Source organism: Phycodurus eques, chromosome 6, assembly GCF_024500275.1.
Source record: "Phycodurus eques isolate BA_2022a chromosome 6, UOR_Pequ_1.1, whole genome shotgun sequence".
NCBI lineage: Eukaryota > Metazoa > Chordata > Actinopteri > Syngnathiformes > Syngnathidae > Phycodurus > Phycodurus eques.
This window is the reverse complement of record NC_084530.1, coordinates 10,394,289-10,412,099: the sequence shown is the minus strand read 5'-3', so window position 1 is coordinate 10,412,099 and position 17,811 is coordinate 10,394,289. Positions and strand designations below refer to the sequence as shown.

The 17,811-nt window shown below is 41.6% G+C and overlaps 1 protein-coding gene and 1 long non-coding RNA gene across 2 annotated transcripts; one reads left to right on the top strand and one right to left on the bottom strand.

Moving 5' to 3' along the window:
• The first annotated feature begins 43 nt into the window (after positions 1 to 43).
• Positions 44 to 2,353, top strand: LOC133403592 (uncharacterized). The gene is made up of 3 exons (XR_009768713.1): positions 44 to 719; positions 1,139 to 1,286; positions 1,685 to 2,353. It is a non-coding gene; the product is annotated as an uncharacterized LOC133403592 (long non-coding RNA).
• A 2,978-nt stretch (positions 2,354 to 5,331) lies between these two features.
• LOC133403591 (long-chain fatty acid transport protein 1-like) lies at positions 5,332 to 17,190 on the bottom strand. The gene is made up of 14 exons (XM_061678583.1): positions 16,816 to 17,190; positions 16,560 to 16,737; positions 16,323 to 16,461; positions 14,513 to 14,768; positions 14,023 to 14,190; positions 12,668 to 12,737; positions 12,246 to 12,337; positions 9,124 to 9,233; positions 8,810 to 9,019; positions 8,609 to 8,735; positions 8,130 to 8,267; positions 7,153 to 7,317; positions 5,724 to 5,870; positions 5,332 to 5,578 (listed from the first exon to the last, which is right to left on the bottom strand). Exons 2-14 carry the CDS (start codon positions 16,727 to 16,729, stop codon positions 5,421 to 5,423), a joined length of 1,950 nt encoding a protein of 649 aa, XP_061534567.1. The 5' UTR covers positions 16,730 to 16,737; positions 16,816 to 17,190; the 3' UTR covers positions 5,332 to 5,420.
• Positions 17,191 to 17,811: the final 621 nt, after the last annotated feature.

Below are 17,811 nucleotides of genomic sequence, written 5' to 3'. Positions count from 1 at the left end.
GGCGCTCGATTGGCTGTCATACGGGAAGTCGGGGAGCATCCACACAGGCGGCTTGTTACTTTTCTTCGCATTTACAAATGGACTCCGGGGATTATTGCCAACTGCAGAATTTTACCAGCCCACTCACACGCTGCGCTAGAAGAACAGATACGCAAAACAATCTGGAAAAAGTTGTATTGATTCAACTCATGTTGTTGTTTTTTTTTATAAAGATCTAGCTAGCATTGGTACAACTTTTATGCTGTCGAAATAATATGTCCCCGTAGCTTTGCTAAAGCTGTGAACTGAGTAACAAAAATGCTAAATAAGCTCATGAAGAAAACTGGAAAATACACTTTCCTTGTGTTTTTTTTTTTTTTTTCAAAATAGACAGGCAATTTTGAACTGCAGAAGATGGTGGTTTTTAGGCTGGCACAAGACATCACATTCACCACAACGTATTCTGGTAGACTGCCATACAACATCCAACAATTCTCTTAAATAAGGCCATGGATGAGGAATAGCTTGCTTCTCTGAATCTATTGCCTTGGTCGTTAATATTCCCTGCACCATGTTTCATGCGTCGCTGCTGTCCCCGTTTTTTCCGTCTCTTAAAACCCGAAGATCGTAGTCAATCTAGATCCCAACCATGTTAACTTTACTTCTGTATATTTACTTCGTTTTTACCTCTTGTCATTATCCGCAGAGGATGAGAAAAGTGACAAACCTACCTTGACAAAGTAAGCAGTAGAAAGTACAAATATCTGTTTTCAAATATAAAGAGTAAAAGTAAAAAGTTGCCAGAAAAATACAGTACAAATATCAGAACAATCTACTATAAGTACAGCAACAGGGTATTTATACTTTGGCACCATCTCATGAATACCGCTATTACTTTCACACTAAGTACATTTGTGAGTAAACTGAGACGAGATCATTATATTGCTCTCAATGGAAACGTCTCTGTGCTGAAGAGGAAGATGCGGAATTGCAGCGATTCCCCTCTTCTCAGCCAGCTTCTTAAACCAAAATAAATATGATCATGCACACATACGTTGATGCAAATACATATACATTCTGGCAGTGAATATGACATCAAAAATTAACTGCAGTAAAGTTTCACACAAACCTTACTCACACTATGCTTGACCCCACACAGCTCAACTGCGCAAGCTGTCGAGAGTCAGGAATCATGGCACCAGCTGAAGAACCTTTCAGCTCAAATGTCAACCTTCTGGGAGAAGAGTGGGAAGAGATGATGGACAGCGAGGAACATTTATATAAAAACCATTCAAGAAGGGCCAATGGTGGGTGAAACGTCATCATGTGTGAGTTGTCGTTGGAAATCATTGAATTATCCTTGAATTTGATGAACTGCGACCGCTCAGCTTGTTTCGCTTAGTCCTATGCATAGTAGTAATATCATTTGATAAGCCAGGGAGTTGAGGATAATGCATATTTAAATGTATCAATTGTAAACATGATCTAAATAATGCGTACAGCCTTAAAGCTTTTAAACATCTGTCTTTGCGGTTAATTAAAAAGAAATTCCATCCTTTTGATAGTCAGCACAAAGACAACCTAATTTGATGGAATGAGGTTTAATGCTGGCATTGTCAATTTTACGCAAACATTGTTATAATTGTAAAGCTATTTATACAGTGCGGTTTTGCTAATCTTATGACTGGTGCTTCTGTTTCCGCAGCCCAAGCGAATGACGCATGAAAACCATGCATGCATCATCGGCAGGGGCACCAGAGTCTGGGCCCCCATACAGCACCTTCTTTGACTGATTTATTGTATTCCTGCATTCAGGAAGGCCTGCCAGTGAGCATGGATGGCACATGAACCGTTTTTTTCAAAAGTGGCTTTGACATATTTGTAAATGCTGTACTTGCTCATCTTAAATGGCCAAATAAACAGCAGCACTTGCTTATTGTGGCATTTTGCGACAAGCAGATAAAAACAACTGTACTCGCGAACCTGTACTGTACAGTACATTGCACACATGCAATGTGTTGACACGTGTAAAACTAACATGATTTCTGAGCGATCACTTCGCCCTCCACCCCTACCTTTTCCAAATGCCAGGAGCAATAGCAGCATGCATAAATTGTACACATGCACAGACAATGATACTCATGTAACTACAGAAAAAAACAGAATTTCCTCTTTCATTTCTTGAATCGAACAGCTTGTCGGAAGAGACTCAGTGAAAAGGCCAACGTTAAGTTTGCAAAGAATATTGATAGAATCAGCAATACTGTATAGCAGGATAATTTCAGCGCTGGTCTTTCGCATCAACACACAGGTCAGATGAAACAAAATCTCAAATCACACAAAATAAAACTCTTGGTAGCTGTTGCCGTGCCCCTCTCCAAGAGAGAGGGGAGGTGGGGGAGGGGGGGGGGGGGGGGGTAAGATTGCCACAACAGATAACAGTTCTGACTGATGCAGACTTGCTCTAACCGCTTGCGGGTTAACAACACGAAACTGTCAACAAAACCTGTTGTCTCTGAGTACTGTATGTCTGCTCAATCAGAGAATAAAAACCTTTCACTATTTGAAGTTCATTCTGTGTAATGTAGAGTAATTATTATTGGGTGATTATTATTGATTAAAGTAGGTCACGAATAATGAAATGCCATTGTGCAATGTTCAAACAGTGATGAAAAACTTAAAAAAAATATCTAACAGGTTTAATAGCAATCATCATGAGCAGCAGCGCTGAGTATGTGGGTTGCGCCCAGGAAAAATTGCCACATCTTCTCTGCCAATGTCAAACACCTTGTTTTGCTGCTCTTCGTTTCATAGCATTTCACTTGGCTAGGTATTTACATGTTAGATTCTTTGTCTACTCAGGTTTGAGGGTGTGTTGCCAACTTGCCATCTCAATCTAATCTGCCCACGGCCTTCAGAATCAGTAGTACTGGTTTATATAACTTAACCCTCTGATGCATTACTAACGAGATTCCTATAAGTAGCTGTCCACTGTAGTGACCGCACGCGTCAGAGGGTTAAACTACATGAGCAATGGAAGTGTTTCTTGAACCAATCTGATTTTAAATTCATGCTCACATGGTCCTTAATGATGTCAGCATTTTCCCACCCTTTGATGGGATGGTCAGATAAAAACTTGTTACAGCCAACTTTGACTAGCAAAACACACCTGTAGCCATCTGCACACATTCATATATTTAATAATCAGCATCTCTGGTGAGGATGATATAGTTTAAGATGTTTTACATTTTTGCCATGATATTAGATATTGATTTCAAACTGCTCCAGATGGTGTACATGGAACTGTTGCCTGTTGTTATTGATGGTTTCTATAATAGAGAGTGGCATTAAGAGGTGGATTAAGTTAGACATGTCCCCACTGAAGGCCTAGGTACCAAATGAACAGCCCGCCACTGTTGCATAGTAATGTATGCGAGTGTGAAAAATCACTTTTTTAACTAATCTTCGACAATATCGTTTTCTGAGCTCAATGTGGCCAAAGCCAAGAACCAGCATAATTGTATTTCACGACCCTAATGACACCTATCAGTACAGCTAAGTACCAACTTACAGGGTGAATTGCACACACTTTGTCTGAACATCACACTTTACATCTTGCATTATCAGTGCCTTCCACACATCTCACAAACTTCCAGTTGGCCTCCCATTAAGACTAATGCCTGTAACAGCTGTCCTACCAAATACACACTCCAGTGTTCCCTGCTTTCATTTGGTACATTCCAGCTGAGCCAAACCAAAGTGTCTTCATATGTGGATCCCCCACCACCACCACCTGCCCCCTCCAAAGCTCCCTGTTTCATTTCCTGATGATGAGTCAGAGCCTGTATGGTCCCTTGAGCATCAAAGCAAAGTGAGCAGTCTTCACGTAAACAATATGCATACATGGAGGACATAGTTTACTTTTGTGGCCTCAGTTGACTGCCAGAAGAAATCAGGTATCCATGTGTTGTGTTTTGTCAGGTATGTCTTTGTATATTCTCAGGCATCCGGCTCATGGTAATCCGCATCTGTGTGTTTTCAAAACAAGACCAATATCCGCAAAAGTTGAATCGAGGAAACTGGACTCTTCGTGGTTGTTGAGTTGAATTCAACTTTTATGGATATTGTCTGCTATGAAAACACTGTTATAAAATGAAGCAATGTGTCTTTCATTTACAAAAAAAAAAAAAAAACTACTAGGCACACTGACAGTAGTAACACTATCAAACTGAATTGGCTTCTTTAACTTTGAACAGTTGCAAGACCGTATCAGAAACATTTTTCATGGTCCCACTCCCTGCTATTCAAGACCACAAAAGGATAAAAATTGGCGTGGGGCAGTTGTCCCATCAATAGTGATGTATAACACCACTTTCACAGAGCGTGTGCACACAGTCTGCCTGATTATTACTGTTTCTTTGGGTTACAAGGTTGTCACAAAGCCATACAGTTGTACAAAGTCACCAAGTGAGAGCAGACCTCTCCAAGGAGCACACAAAAGAAACCCTCTCATGCCTGTTGCCTAGAATTTCATCCAAAAGCTTTCCTGTGACCACAGCTTGGCCATGTTCTCACCCTTTGTAAATACATTTTGCAAACAGATGCCTTTTAGATGAATCATAACAAATTCATACAGTGTGCACACAAACACACACACTGTATATTATAGGGGCATTTTGTAGCAGCAGGCTGCATGATGCAGTTCATGGATTTGATGACTGTGACATGGATTGTTGCAGTTTTTTGAGAACAGGTCAGGGTAGCCGCTTTTCTGTGCCAGCATGGCTGTATCTCATGCACAAAACAAAGACTACCGAGGCATGATTGTGTGAGTTCGGTGGGGTAGAGAACCCTTACCTCAACCCCATTGAACACCTTTGGTGTGAGATTATGAGCCGGCTCAGTTAATTAAATCACGACTATGTCAAGATTTCACACAGACACACCCCAAAATCATTTGGAGAACTATACCAGAAGAGTGGAAGCTGTTATAGCAGCGAAGTGAAAAAGAAATCCAGATTGTATTTCGTTTTCTCTTCCTTCAAGTGCCGCAATACTTTTGTCCATATCTTGTAGTTCCATAGTATGGTTTTGCACTGATTGTCCTTTTGCTCACTAGATGGTGCTAAATGGGCTGGAGAATAAAACAATGAATCAGGCCCTAAACACTAAACTGTGAACAGCTACTAATAACCACAAAAACTATTCTATAATGTATGCTTTATCTTTTATCATCAGTCTCCCCCTAAAATGTGTAAGCATGGTTAAACTCCTTATCCAAGGACTGGATTTTAGTACTTAAGGGTGTAAAGTACCTCTCTCACACTATACTAATGCAAAATCATTTCCATATTTCAATTTTTATTGGTCTTAAATCCCCTCCGTGAGGATACAAAAAAAGAAATCATTTGCTGTGGTTAACAATGTCTGTCTCTTCAGTCTCATAGACGCACACGTCCCGCCATGATGGAGTCATACAATTCATCGGTGACAGCCTCATAACGCCCGACAGGGCTGTTAAGAAAATAGATCTTCTCTCTGGAGTTTTGTGACTTGTAACCTTCCTTCTGCAGCCGCATCTTCTGAATCTTAAAGGTGCCTATTGAGGAAGCAGAAAACAAGCTTATGAGATCCCCCAACTGTGTGTGTGTGTGTGTGTGTGTGTGTGTGTGTGTGTGTGTCTGTCTGTCTGTGAGTGCATGCGTGTTTGTGCGTAGTGTCTTGAGTTTCCACTGGTGTCTCACCTGTAGTGTCCACAGCTGGCATAAGTCGCAGGAAGACCGGACGAGCGTACGGGGCGAGGGCTTTTTGGACAACGGACAAGAAGCCATCAAGGTCAAACTGGCCTTCTTCGTGTGCTATTGCTGCCATACAAGCCCTCCCCTCCACACCTGTATATATTCACAAGTTGTGACAAGAAAGCTATGTAAAGCAGCACTCAATTCACGAAAACAAAAGATTTGATGTTCTGTATAGTATCGCTTATGTGTATAATGGATGCCAGCTCTCTGTGCAAAATTCCATGTCAAACCTCACTTCTCGGAAGCCTTAAGAGTAGCGCTGGTCAGTGGGTTGATAGGTTGTGTTTTTAGCCAGCTGGTTAGCGCACTCGACTCCCAACTCAGGGGACGGTGGTCGTGCGGCTTCAAACCTCACGGATGACCCCCGTTACAAATGCCTGTGTGTTGAAATACTCTTGTATTGCACTGGACTATTGCTTACCATCCTCTTGCGCTAATCAGCTGTGCACAGTTCTGGCCTCTGGGTATTTCTAGACCACTAATTTCAGTTTGTTTGGAATTTTACCATCCATATTTTTGTCTATTTTTATCTTAAATTGTTGTAGGCCGGCAATGCGAAGCATGGAGTGTTTTCCTTTTGTTATAGCTCTAGACTATATTGCTGGGATAAGTAAGCATTGACTAAAACACATGTGCTCTCTTACAGTATTCATGTTGTGGCCTTATTAAGAGCTCACTCAAGAGCTCATTGTATATTTTGGTTGTATTTCTCTCATTTTGGTTGCTATTGATGCTTCCATCCATTTTCTTTAAGGCTCGTCCTCATATTAGGATTGCTGGTGAGTTGGAGCCTATCCCAGGTGACTGGGCAACAGGCGAAGTACACACCCGGACTGGACGACACCCAATCACAGGGCTCATATTTACAAACAAGCATTCACACTCGGCGGTATGACTGGTTAGCACATCTGCCTCACAGTTCTGAGGAGCCGGGCTCAAATCCGGCCTCCCCTGTGTGGAGTTTGCATGTTCTCCCCGGGTACTCTGGGTTCCTACCCCTCCCCCACCCCCACCCCCCATGGATGGTAGGTTAATTGAATTGAAAAATCCACACCGGAGGGTCGGAATGCCAAAGCATGCGAGATAGCTTAGCACATGAAATGTTCAGGGGATCTGGGAACTCAGCTTAAAATAGTTTTTTATTGTATGATGTTAATCATGTAAACATGTAGCCATCTAGCATCATAAGAGTGGGAACAGACTGTACGGCTTGAGTGTCCCATTTAACAAGGACTGACATCTGGAAGTTGCAGCAGAGGCCTCAGTAGACCACATGGGCTAGGTCTTCAAAGATTGGCTATATTGGATATATTGTATATTGGATTTCTTCTAATAGACTGTATCATTCCGCAATCGCTGCATTGGCACCCACCTGGCACACAAACTCCATAAACAGCGACATCAGTGTGTCCCAGCAGGCCACTGAGGACTCCCTCCACCTCCATGGTGGAAACATTCTCCCCTCGCCAGCGAAAGGTGTCGCCGCAGCGGTCCCTGAAGTACATATAGCCGTAATCGTCCATCACCATTATGTCACCTGAGAGATGACGAGACAGAATTTTACAGGTAGGAAATCCAATTTTTGTCTTTCTCACAACACAGCACAAAAAAGAAAGCAAGTATGGATTTTAAAAAATGTATTGATTTATTTATGTTTTTGTATTGTGCACACATTGCTACATATACTGCCAAGTAAATAGTTCTTGGCAAGTCACGTCAGGTTGTGTCATCCAGGTACCGCCCACTCATGAAGACAGACAAGCCTTATGGTCATGTTTAGACGCATACTATAAAATCTTAATCATTGTGACAAACGACTTTACTAATTAAATAATCTATTAGGGTTGGCTCAACCCATTTTGGACAATTCCGTACTTCCAACAGTTTGGGAAAGGCCTTATTCTGGTCCAGGTACACAAAGCAAGGTCCATATAGGCATGCTTGGTGTAGGGGAATTTGAGAGCCTTGACCTTTAACCCCATCAAAAACCTTTGGGCTAACTAGAATGAACCTGGCAACATAAGTGATCGTAAATGAACGAAACCAATCCCTGCTGACATTAGGCAAACATCTCTGCCCCCTGTGTGCTGTACTCAGTCGGGAGACAATATTACCAATAACTTCACCTGAATGGTTCACGTCCTTTAGTGTATCGTAATTCTGAATTTTCTATTATTTTTTTTGTAATTAATTGCTTTCCCATGCACAAGACACTGAACTGTCCCACAATGGCTGAAAGTTGGGAAACACTTCAGACATGTTCCCACTCTGTCTGAATCATCCTCACTTGTCTCAGTCAGAAGCATTATTTGCAGTATGTGACTCAGCAAATGACAAATGGCATCATGCCTGAGACGTAGGCTGAGTCCCCCGTCTTGAAGACATCGTGTGCTATTTTCTGATTGGTGGAATCCTGATCAGCGTAGCCATCGAATCTTCTGAGTGGATCCTTATCGTTGATGTGGCCCACTAACATCCCTGGTTCCCCTGGAGTCAGACAGAGGAAAGAAGAGAGACGTTAATCCATGTCCCGTATACAACATTCACATGTCGGCCATAATATTGAGTACACCTGCAAGATTGGGGAATACAATCCATTAAAAGTGCTATATCAAAATTTACAACTTAACACATACAGTACAGGGTTATAAACCTTAACCAGATATAAATAATCCAGCTCTAAATAATAATCACTCAAATATATAACACCTCACTGACAGTTTCAATCAAAGCAGGCAATATTAGGAGGGGCAGTCAAAAAGTAATGAGCCCAATTTAATTTAACCTACTAAAATGCACACAGCGTGTGTACAAGTATTCATTGTTACCAGGCTGACAGGGAATACAGAGTCCCTGCACATCTCTGAGCAGTTCTCTACTGTCTTCCTGCACTCTGACCAGTCTGATGGGGTAAAAGCTTGGCAGGATGCGACTGTTGAAGCCACATGCGCCCACCTGACCAAGAAACAATATAAGCAAAATGAGATAGGAAAGATTAATCAAAGACAGTGCAATGCACAGAAACTCACTTTTCCATCAATGTTGACCAGGCTGCAGTTGCACTCTGTGGCGCCATAAAATTCCCCAACCCGTTTTATTCTGAATCTCCTCACAAACTCCTCCCACACGGATGGACGGAGGCCGTTACCAATGGCAACACGGACCTGGTGCTGTCCCTCAGATGAGTGAGTCGGTTGGGCTAACAAGTATCGACAAATCTCTCCTATATATTGGATTACCTGCATATACAGTACAGTACAATGCAATCATCAAGAGTAGTAACACCATCAAAAATAAAAGATTTTCTGCAATTATCAGGTATTAGAAATGACAATGTACTCACTGTGCAGTTGTGTTTAACACAATCATCCCAGAACCTTCTGGCTGAGAACTTATTTCTGATGACAATAGTCAAACCAAACAGCAAACTTTGCCCTACACCCATGATAGTTCCTGCAAGCACGCACATTAGGGTATAACTGTTTGCAATTGTAAATGACAATTATTTTAAATTGCATTCTCAGGCAATCGCAACTGGTCTGTTCTGTTTGTCTTTGAAGACGTTTCGGCTCTCATCCGAGCAGGCTTCATCAGTTCATGCAACAAGGCTTAGTTAGGACGCACTAGCCACTGTTTGTGTGGAAGAATCAACTACAACCCCCAATTCCAATGAAGTTGGGACGTTGTGTTAAACTCAAATAAAAACAGAATACAATGATTTGCAAATCATGTTCAACCTATATTTAATTGAATACACTACAAAGACAGGCTATTTAATGTTTAAACTGATAAACTTGATTGTTTTGAGCAAATAATCATGAACTTAGAATTTTATGGCTGCAACACGTTCCAGAAAAGCTGGGACAGGGTCATGTTTACCACTGTTACATCACCTTTTCTTTTAACAACATTCAATAAACGTTTGGGAACTGAGGACACTAATTGTTGAAGCTTTGTAGGTGGAATTCTTTCCCATTCTTGCTTGATGTACAGCTTCAGCTGTTCAACAGTCCGGGGTCTCCGTTGTCGTATTTTACGCTTCATAATGCGCCACACATTTTCAATGGGAGACAAGTCTGGACTGCAGGCAGGCCAGTCTAGTACCCGCACTCTTTTACTACAAAGCCACGCTGTTGTAACACGTGCAGAATGTGGTTTGGCATTGTCTTGCCAAAATAAGAAAAAAATAAGAAATAAGCAGGGGCGTCCATGAAAAAGACATTGCTTGGATGGCAGCATATGTTTCTCCAAAACCTGTATGTACCTTTCAGCATTAATGGTGCCTTCACAGATGTGTAAGTTAGCCATGCTATTGGCACTAACACAGCCCCATACCATCACAGATGCTGGCTTTTGAACTTTGCGTCCATAACAGTATGGATGGTTCTTTTCCTCTTTGGCCCTGAAGACACGACTGTGAATGACTGAGCAATTCAGGGAAGCTCCTTATATACCCAATCATGACACCCACCTGTTCCCAATTAGCCTGTTCACCTGTGGGATGTTCCAAACAGGTGTTTGATGAGCATTCCTCAACTTTCGCAGTCTTTTTTTGCCACCTGTCCCAGCTTTTTTGGAATGTGTTGTAGCCATAAAATTTGAAGTTAATGATTATTTGCTCAAAACAATCAAGTTTATCAGTTTGAACATTAAATATCTTGTCTTTGTAGTGTATTCAATTAAATATAGGTTGGACATGATTTGCAAATTATTGTATTCTGTTTTTATTTATGTTTAACACAACGTCCCAACTTCATTGGAATTGGAGTTGTATTTATGCTCCAACGTCCTCAAAAGAGTATTGTATCAACCGTCGAGACCTTCAAGATCCTGGGAATTACAGTCTCTCAGGACCTGAAGTGGGCGATCAACATCAACTCCGTCCTTAAAAAGGCCCAGCAGAGGATGTACTTCCTGCGGCTTCTGAGAAAGCACGGCCTGCCACAGGAGCTGCTGAGGCAGTTCTACACAGCGGTCATCGTATCAGTCCTGTGTTCTTCCATTACAGTCTGGTTTGGTGCTGCCACAAAAAAAGACAACCTCGGACTGCAACGGACAATCAAAACTGCTGAAAAGATTGTCGGCACCCCCCTACCCACCCTTGAGGACTTGCACGCTGCCAGAACTAAGACAAGACAATCTGCAATCAACTTCTTAAACAGCTAACCTACAATTCCATTGCAACATGCTGCAATTTTTGTTTTTGTCTTGAGTTTGTTGTCACATTTCTGTCGGGCCAATTATATACTACTCTTGCACTCACTGTAGTAGTCTCGCCACGCTGCTCTATTTGCATATCTGTTGTTGACCAATACTGGCCACTCATGCCAGAGTAGCATCTGCCCCACACTGACTGAGGAGTATCTGCAACATTTGCACAATCAACATTGTCCCACATTATCGCACTACTACTAACTTTAAACTGCATACATTCCTTGAAGTCTCTGCACCCTATGGACAATGATCATTGCACCGGACCATTGCGAGATTAGTCATTCGAACTGCTCAAAGTGTTGGAGGACTCTGCATCTTTTTGCACAATTGTCCAAAAAAAATAAATAAAATAAAATAAAATAAATTGTACCGGCATTAGCAGATAACTCGCAACCTTTTATTGCTCAGTGACTGTTTTTGTCAATGTCTTTATGTCTCAAAAGTGTTTCCTGTCAATTGACTGTCTGTTGTCGTACTAGAGCGGCTCCAAATACCGGAGTCCTTGTGTGTTCTTTGGACATACTTGGCAAATAAAGACGATTCTGATTCTGATTGTTTCTCTTGGAGGTGCACATAGACAGCTGAGGTCAAGACTCTTTTTAGGACAATATGTGTATCTTCTGTACAGGGAACACAAATGGTTTGAAAGAGGAATGAGAGAGGCCTGGCCATATACACCAAGGTGGAAAAACCATCACTTAACAGAGGAGGGGGCTTACGACATTACCTATCCCCTACTTACAACTCCTTTGGTCCATTCCAAAGAAACTCAGTAATTCATTCTCCAACAAACAACACGGCCTCCTTGATCCTTAAGTAACTCCACGACCACTTTACAACTGAATGGAATATCAATGAGGGAGTTTCTACCCAATGACTCTGGTGGACGGACGAAAGAATGATTCCATACGTGGTGTGGGGCATGCCTCTAAGATGGAGCATACATATTTGAGTCTTCCACACAAACACTGGCTAGTGAACTGATGAAGCCTGCTCGGATGAGAGGCGAAACATCTTCAAAGACAAACAAAACAGTCCAGTTGCGATCAATTCAATGCCCCAAATGACCTGGATGAATGAGAATATTCACAGGCATTTTAAATTACAGTTCAACATCCTTCTTTGTGTTGGGTAAGGAGAAACAGGAAATTTGGTCAATGTCTTTGAAAAAGAAAATTGTTCAACTGAAATGGACAGAAATACAAATGTACTGTAAATTGTTAGACAAATTAATGTGCAAAATGGTCTTACCTGCAGAGTGATATAGAGGAAGACAGTTGTAGATGACATCATCATGTCGCAAACCAAAAGCATAAAAACCGAACGCAGCGATGCGGTAATAGCTAGGAAGGAAAATGTTGAGTGAGTACCATGTATCAGTGATAAACCTGATTAGCACCTTAATCACAAACATTTGCTTTTTGAAGCGCCCAATAATTATTGGTGCTACAACAAAAGTCTGTGAAAATCATATGCATTTTGGGTTCTTTTTTTTTTTTTTATCTATAGAAAAAGATATTCTCTATAGAACATAAGTCAACAATATTTGAAGAATATATGTGCCCAATATCCGGAACAATCCGTGGCTGTAACGAGTCAGCGTTGAGTGATTTCCATAACGTTCCGTGACATCTGACACCTCTGCAGTTCTTTGAACTCTCACGTCAACTTACCGACTGTGAACCACCACAGCTGCTTTTGGCATTCCTGTTGTGCCAGATGTGTAAATGTAGAAAAGTCTGTCTACATGCAGTGACAGGGAAGAAAGAGGAAAATAGCTGAACCCATCATAAACATTTACAATGAAAAATATTTTAAAATGCATGCAGAACATGAGGAAAATGTATTGAGACATGTCTTTATCAGTAAATCAATCAATCGGTCAAAGTTTGTTCAGAGTTGAAATCCAATTCTTCATCTGACCAAAACAGATTGGACAACTGTATGCTTCCAACTTTGTTGGAGCAGTTTGGGCGAGGCAGTACATGGTACGGAAGTACATGGGAGCCCTGACCTCAATCCCATCAAACACCTATGGGATGAACTACAACAGAGATGGTGTGCCGTTGGAGCCTCTTTCAGGTGACCTCGCAAATGTTCTTCTGGATGAATTTCCAACTTCTTGTAGAAATGATTACCAGAAGAGTGGAAAGTACAATATTATAGCACTAAATGTAGAGCAATTCAAGTACAACCCTTATTCCAATGAAGTTGGGACGTTGTGTTAAACATAAATAAAAACAGAATACAATGATTTGCAAATCATGTTCAACCTATATTTAATTGAATACACTACAAACACAAGATATTGAATGTTCAAACTGATCAACTTTATTGTTTTAAGCATATAATCATGAACTTAGAATTTTATGGCTGCAACACGTTCCAGAAAAGCTGGGACGGGGTCATGTTTACCACTGTGTTATGTCCCCTTTTCTTTTAACAACATTCAATAAACGTTTGGGAACTGAGGACATTAATTGGTGAAGCTTTGCAGGTGGAATTCTTTCTCATTCTTGGGACTATAGGTTGAACCTGTAATCATTGTAGCATTCTGTATTAATTTATGTTTAACACAACGTCCCAACTTCATTGGAATTGGGGTTGTATTTTATACTTCTGTGTGGTCTGCTAGCAGACCTCCCCCATCATTCCTTTACAGGATTGTCTCTTCGTCAATACCTCAAATGTTTCTGACAGGCTATACAGGCCAAGACTTGACAAGCATGAAGTTCGGAATGTTGTGTGAAAAAGAGGTCAAAATAGAAGACAAACAAATGAATTGTTAATTTGAAAATGTAGAAAACAAATGTTTGAAAAAAATGTAACATGAATGACAAAGGATGAAACATGTACCACGGAGATCTTTTGGAAAGTAAAAATGTGTGCGTGTTTGCTCTGCGTGCAGAAACTTGCTTTACAAAATGGAGGTGTCGCAATTCCGACTTTGTGACACGTATGCTATGTATTAGCAAGCTTTGGCACCACAATCGCACCCTTAACCTGAAGCACACTGCAGGAGACTCACCGCTAAATGTCTTATTGAGTGTGTAGCTGGGTGGGTGCTTGGGTGTACGTGCCAGCAGTTCATCCAGATTCCCAGCTTTGAGACAACCGAGCCTCTCGTCACCTGTCTGTCCACCATTACAAAACAAAACCATGTCGGAGTGCAGAGAATCTCTCACCGCAAACACAGCTGGAAGAAAATCAAAGTCGTCATTGTTTCTCCCTATGATCCTATGACCCCAGCAGTAGGTACAACTGCACAATCTAATCCAATACAAGAGCTGTATTGAGAGGTGTTTGTAATATTTTGGTCCATCGAGTATGTTATTGAGCAACATGCAGTAAATTGGCCAGAATAATATACTATACAGTATATTATTAAATTAATAGATAATGTGAGCACTACAATTTTTGCAAAGGCAGAATTATTCATGTAGTTCTTGTGTTGGATCTCATTAGATTTTGTATGTACCTAATAAAAAGGCTTGTGAGTGCATAATCTACTTTCCCACCTTCAGTTAGCTCGCCGCCAAACACCAACGCACGTGCCCTGGACGCACTAACACAGTGCTGCAGTGATTTCAACCGCAGGTTGTAGTTGATGAGCGCAACCTCCACACCCACCATAGCGAGACCCAACCACAAAGCCACCAATAAAAGACAGCTTTCCATGTACAACGCCACCACGTCCCCCTCTGCCCACCCTTGTGTCAGCGCCCAGTGAGCCACAGCATGGCATTGTTCCTGCAGTTCCCTGAAAGTCCAGACCTGAAAACAACAAAATAAGCAATCTATGTTATGAAATTGAAAACAACTTATTATCAAATCCAGCCTTATTTTCAGCAGTGGAAGTGCCTTTGAATATGTGGTCAGTTTTTAAATGGGTGTTTTTACATAGGGAATATACTGTAGGTCAGGGATCACCTCACCAACCTTTTTGAAAATGCAAAGGGATTCTAAAATAACAAATTCACTCAAATGTACTTTAATTATATGTAATTGTGGTGGCACGGTGGTCGACTGGTTAGAGCGTCAGTCTCACAGTTCTGAGGACCGGGGTTCAATCCCCAGTCCTGCCTGTGTGGAGTTTGCATGTTCTCCCCGTGCCTGCGTGGGTTTTTGCCAGGCACGCCGGTTTCCTCCCACATCCCAAAAACATGCGGGGATAGGTTAATTGAAGTCTCCAAATTGCCCCTAGGTGTGAATGGTTGTTTGTTTATGTGTGTCTTGCGATTGGTTGGCAACCAATTCAGGGTGTGCCCCGCCTCTTGCCCGATGACAGCTGGGATAGGCTCCGGCACGCCCGCGACCCTAGTGAGGAGAAGCGGCTCAGAAAATGGATGGATGGATGGATGGATATATGTAATTGTTATTATGTTAAGACACAGATCACGTTAACAATTCCTCGCAATAATTATCAACAAGGTAGGAAACTGATAAATGTTAATATAAAAAACTATTTCTATACATCTGCAAGTGTTTACATTTTCAAACGATCACACTCCAAGGAAATCACAATGCCCCATCACTGGTGAGCTACAGTATTTTTAGAACAGCCACGCTGGTCTTTGGGAGCACCATGTTGGTGACCCCTGTTATAGGAGGACAACGAGTATACTCTCTTATTTTGGGATGTGGTTTTCTTATCTATGACCTATTTTACGTCATGTTGTGACCCCACAGACAACAACAAAAAACCAACAACAACAAAAAAACATTTGTGATTCCTTATGAAACATATTGCCCACTGACATGAGGGAGTGAATGATGGACTACACACTGGACTATTCTTCTTCAATCAGAGAGTAATTGTGTTTTGGACATTGAGTGGGAAATGACCCCGCAGCAGCAACACCAAATTAGCATGCTGCCAATGGCCCGATATCCATCCATCCAATTTCAATAGACCTTGTCCTCATTAAGGTTGCGGGTGCGCGGGATCCTATCCCAGCTGACTTTGGATGATGGGCGGTGTACACCTCGAACTCGTCGTCAGTCAATCGCAGGGCACCTATAGATGAATGATCTTTGATGCTCACATTCACAGCTATGGACAATTTATAGTCTTCAATCAACCTAGCATGCGTGTTGTCAGAATGTGGGCAGAAGTACCAGAAGAAAACCCACGGCCAACAAACTGTATTGGGCTTAATTATGAATTAATTATTCTGAACAGCGCGTTGAGTGGGTATCAGCTATGTGAACCTTTACACTACCAATGGCCTTACTCTGTATGGAGCATTCCCCTCCCGGCTGCCCGGCCGGGCAGTTAATGCCCAGTTGATGCATACAAAGAATTGAAAATAATGTGGCTGTGCTCACCTCTCCAGTGGGCTCATAGATAAGCGCTGGTTTGTCTGGGTGCTGTGCGACCGTCTTAGCAAAGAAAACAGGTATGGTTCTCCTTTTTCTGGCATTTTGGTACATTGCAAACCTTACTCGCAGGATAACAATCAAACACCTATCAGGAAATGATAAAGGAGGAATGTGAGTAAATTGGACTGCAAGAGAAAGTCGCAAATGAAAGAGAAGAAATCATTACAAATAAGAGTAAATTACATGATGTCTCTTTTGAAGGTGTGTAGAGCCACACGCATGAACTTCCAAGGGGCCTTCCAGGCTATGCAGATTCCGATCACGGTCAACATGGTGCTGAGACATGTCAAGGGCAGTAACAGGAGAGCCCCCAACACAGTGAGGCAGCCAATGACACCACATACAGGATGCATGCTGGGATCTGCCATTACACAACCAGACGTCACAGCAATACATGCACACACACAGCTTATTATTATGTGGTGAAAAGGGTCCCCACCTGATGAAGTAGAGGAAGACAAAGTGCCCAACGACTCTGAAGGGCTCTCCGGAGGAGTTTTGCGGTCAGATGTTTGCAGCTCACTTGTCTGAAGCAAAATGTCTGATGAGCACACTGTGAGAAGAGCAGGTTGGAGCAATGACTCCTACGTCACTGCAGCTCTGCCCTCAGTGTTATTCATTGCCTTCAGAGCATAACCATGTCAGTCATTCTCATTTGTGCTCTTACAAGTAGAATCCACAGTACTGTGCAAAGGTCTTAGGTCACTGCTCGTGTTGTTGTTTTAATGACCCTTTTCACAGTTGTCATTTGGACATCCAATTCAGTAAAGGAGGGCAGACAAAAGCACCAGTATTGCCATACGTTTTCCGTCCATTCCATTTATATTTTAGAGCTGCAGCTTCAGTTAAATCTAATTGTAATCTTAAATTGATCATTGTTTTTTTTGGGGGGGGGGGGGGGGTTTGGGGCATTATTTTCTGCCTTGTTATAACTTTGTCTTGGGAATGATTCTGAAGTACAGATTATTTAGGTTAACTACATATTGTATGTGGCAGATCAAAGCATAGTGTGGACAGAGGTCAACTAAATAATTACCCACTTTTTAGAATTTTCAGATTTTTGAATGGACATAATTGGATTGCTAAAAGTGAAATGTAATGGTATTCGACTGTAAAAGCAGAGGCGATAATCAGACAATGCCGTAATTCATGTTTTGTATGAATGTGTGTTATATGGTCAGTTATATTTTTTCTCTAATCATCTCATCAAGTTCAGAGTAGTGTCATACATTATGTCACTTGGTCTACCTTGTTTACGCTGTTTAATGATTGAAAATTATGTTTTCATCAATTATTATTATCACTATTATGAATATCATCATTATTATTGCTATTATTGTTGTTGTTGTTGTTATTATTATTATTAAGGCTAAGGCAAGGGAGGGCCACAGGTCAGGAGAGTCCTGATGTGGAGGGGAAGAAATTCCAGCAAGTT

Bases quoted from the DNA above. Each gene is read 5' to 3' on its own strand.
- LOC133403591 (XM_061678583.1), bottom strand. From the start codon at position 16,729: ATGCATCCTGTATGTGGTGTCATTGGCTGCCTCACTGTGTTGGGGGCT. The intron at 9,234-12,245 runs GTAAGACCATTT...GCGTGCTTGCAG, and splicing joins TCCTCTATATCACTCTGCAG to GAACTATCATGGGTGTAGGG. The intron at 5,871-7,152 runs GTGGGTGCCAAT...GAATATATACAG, and splicing joins TTATGGAGTTTGTGTGCCAG to GTGTGGAGGGGAGGGCTTGT.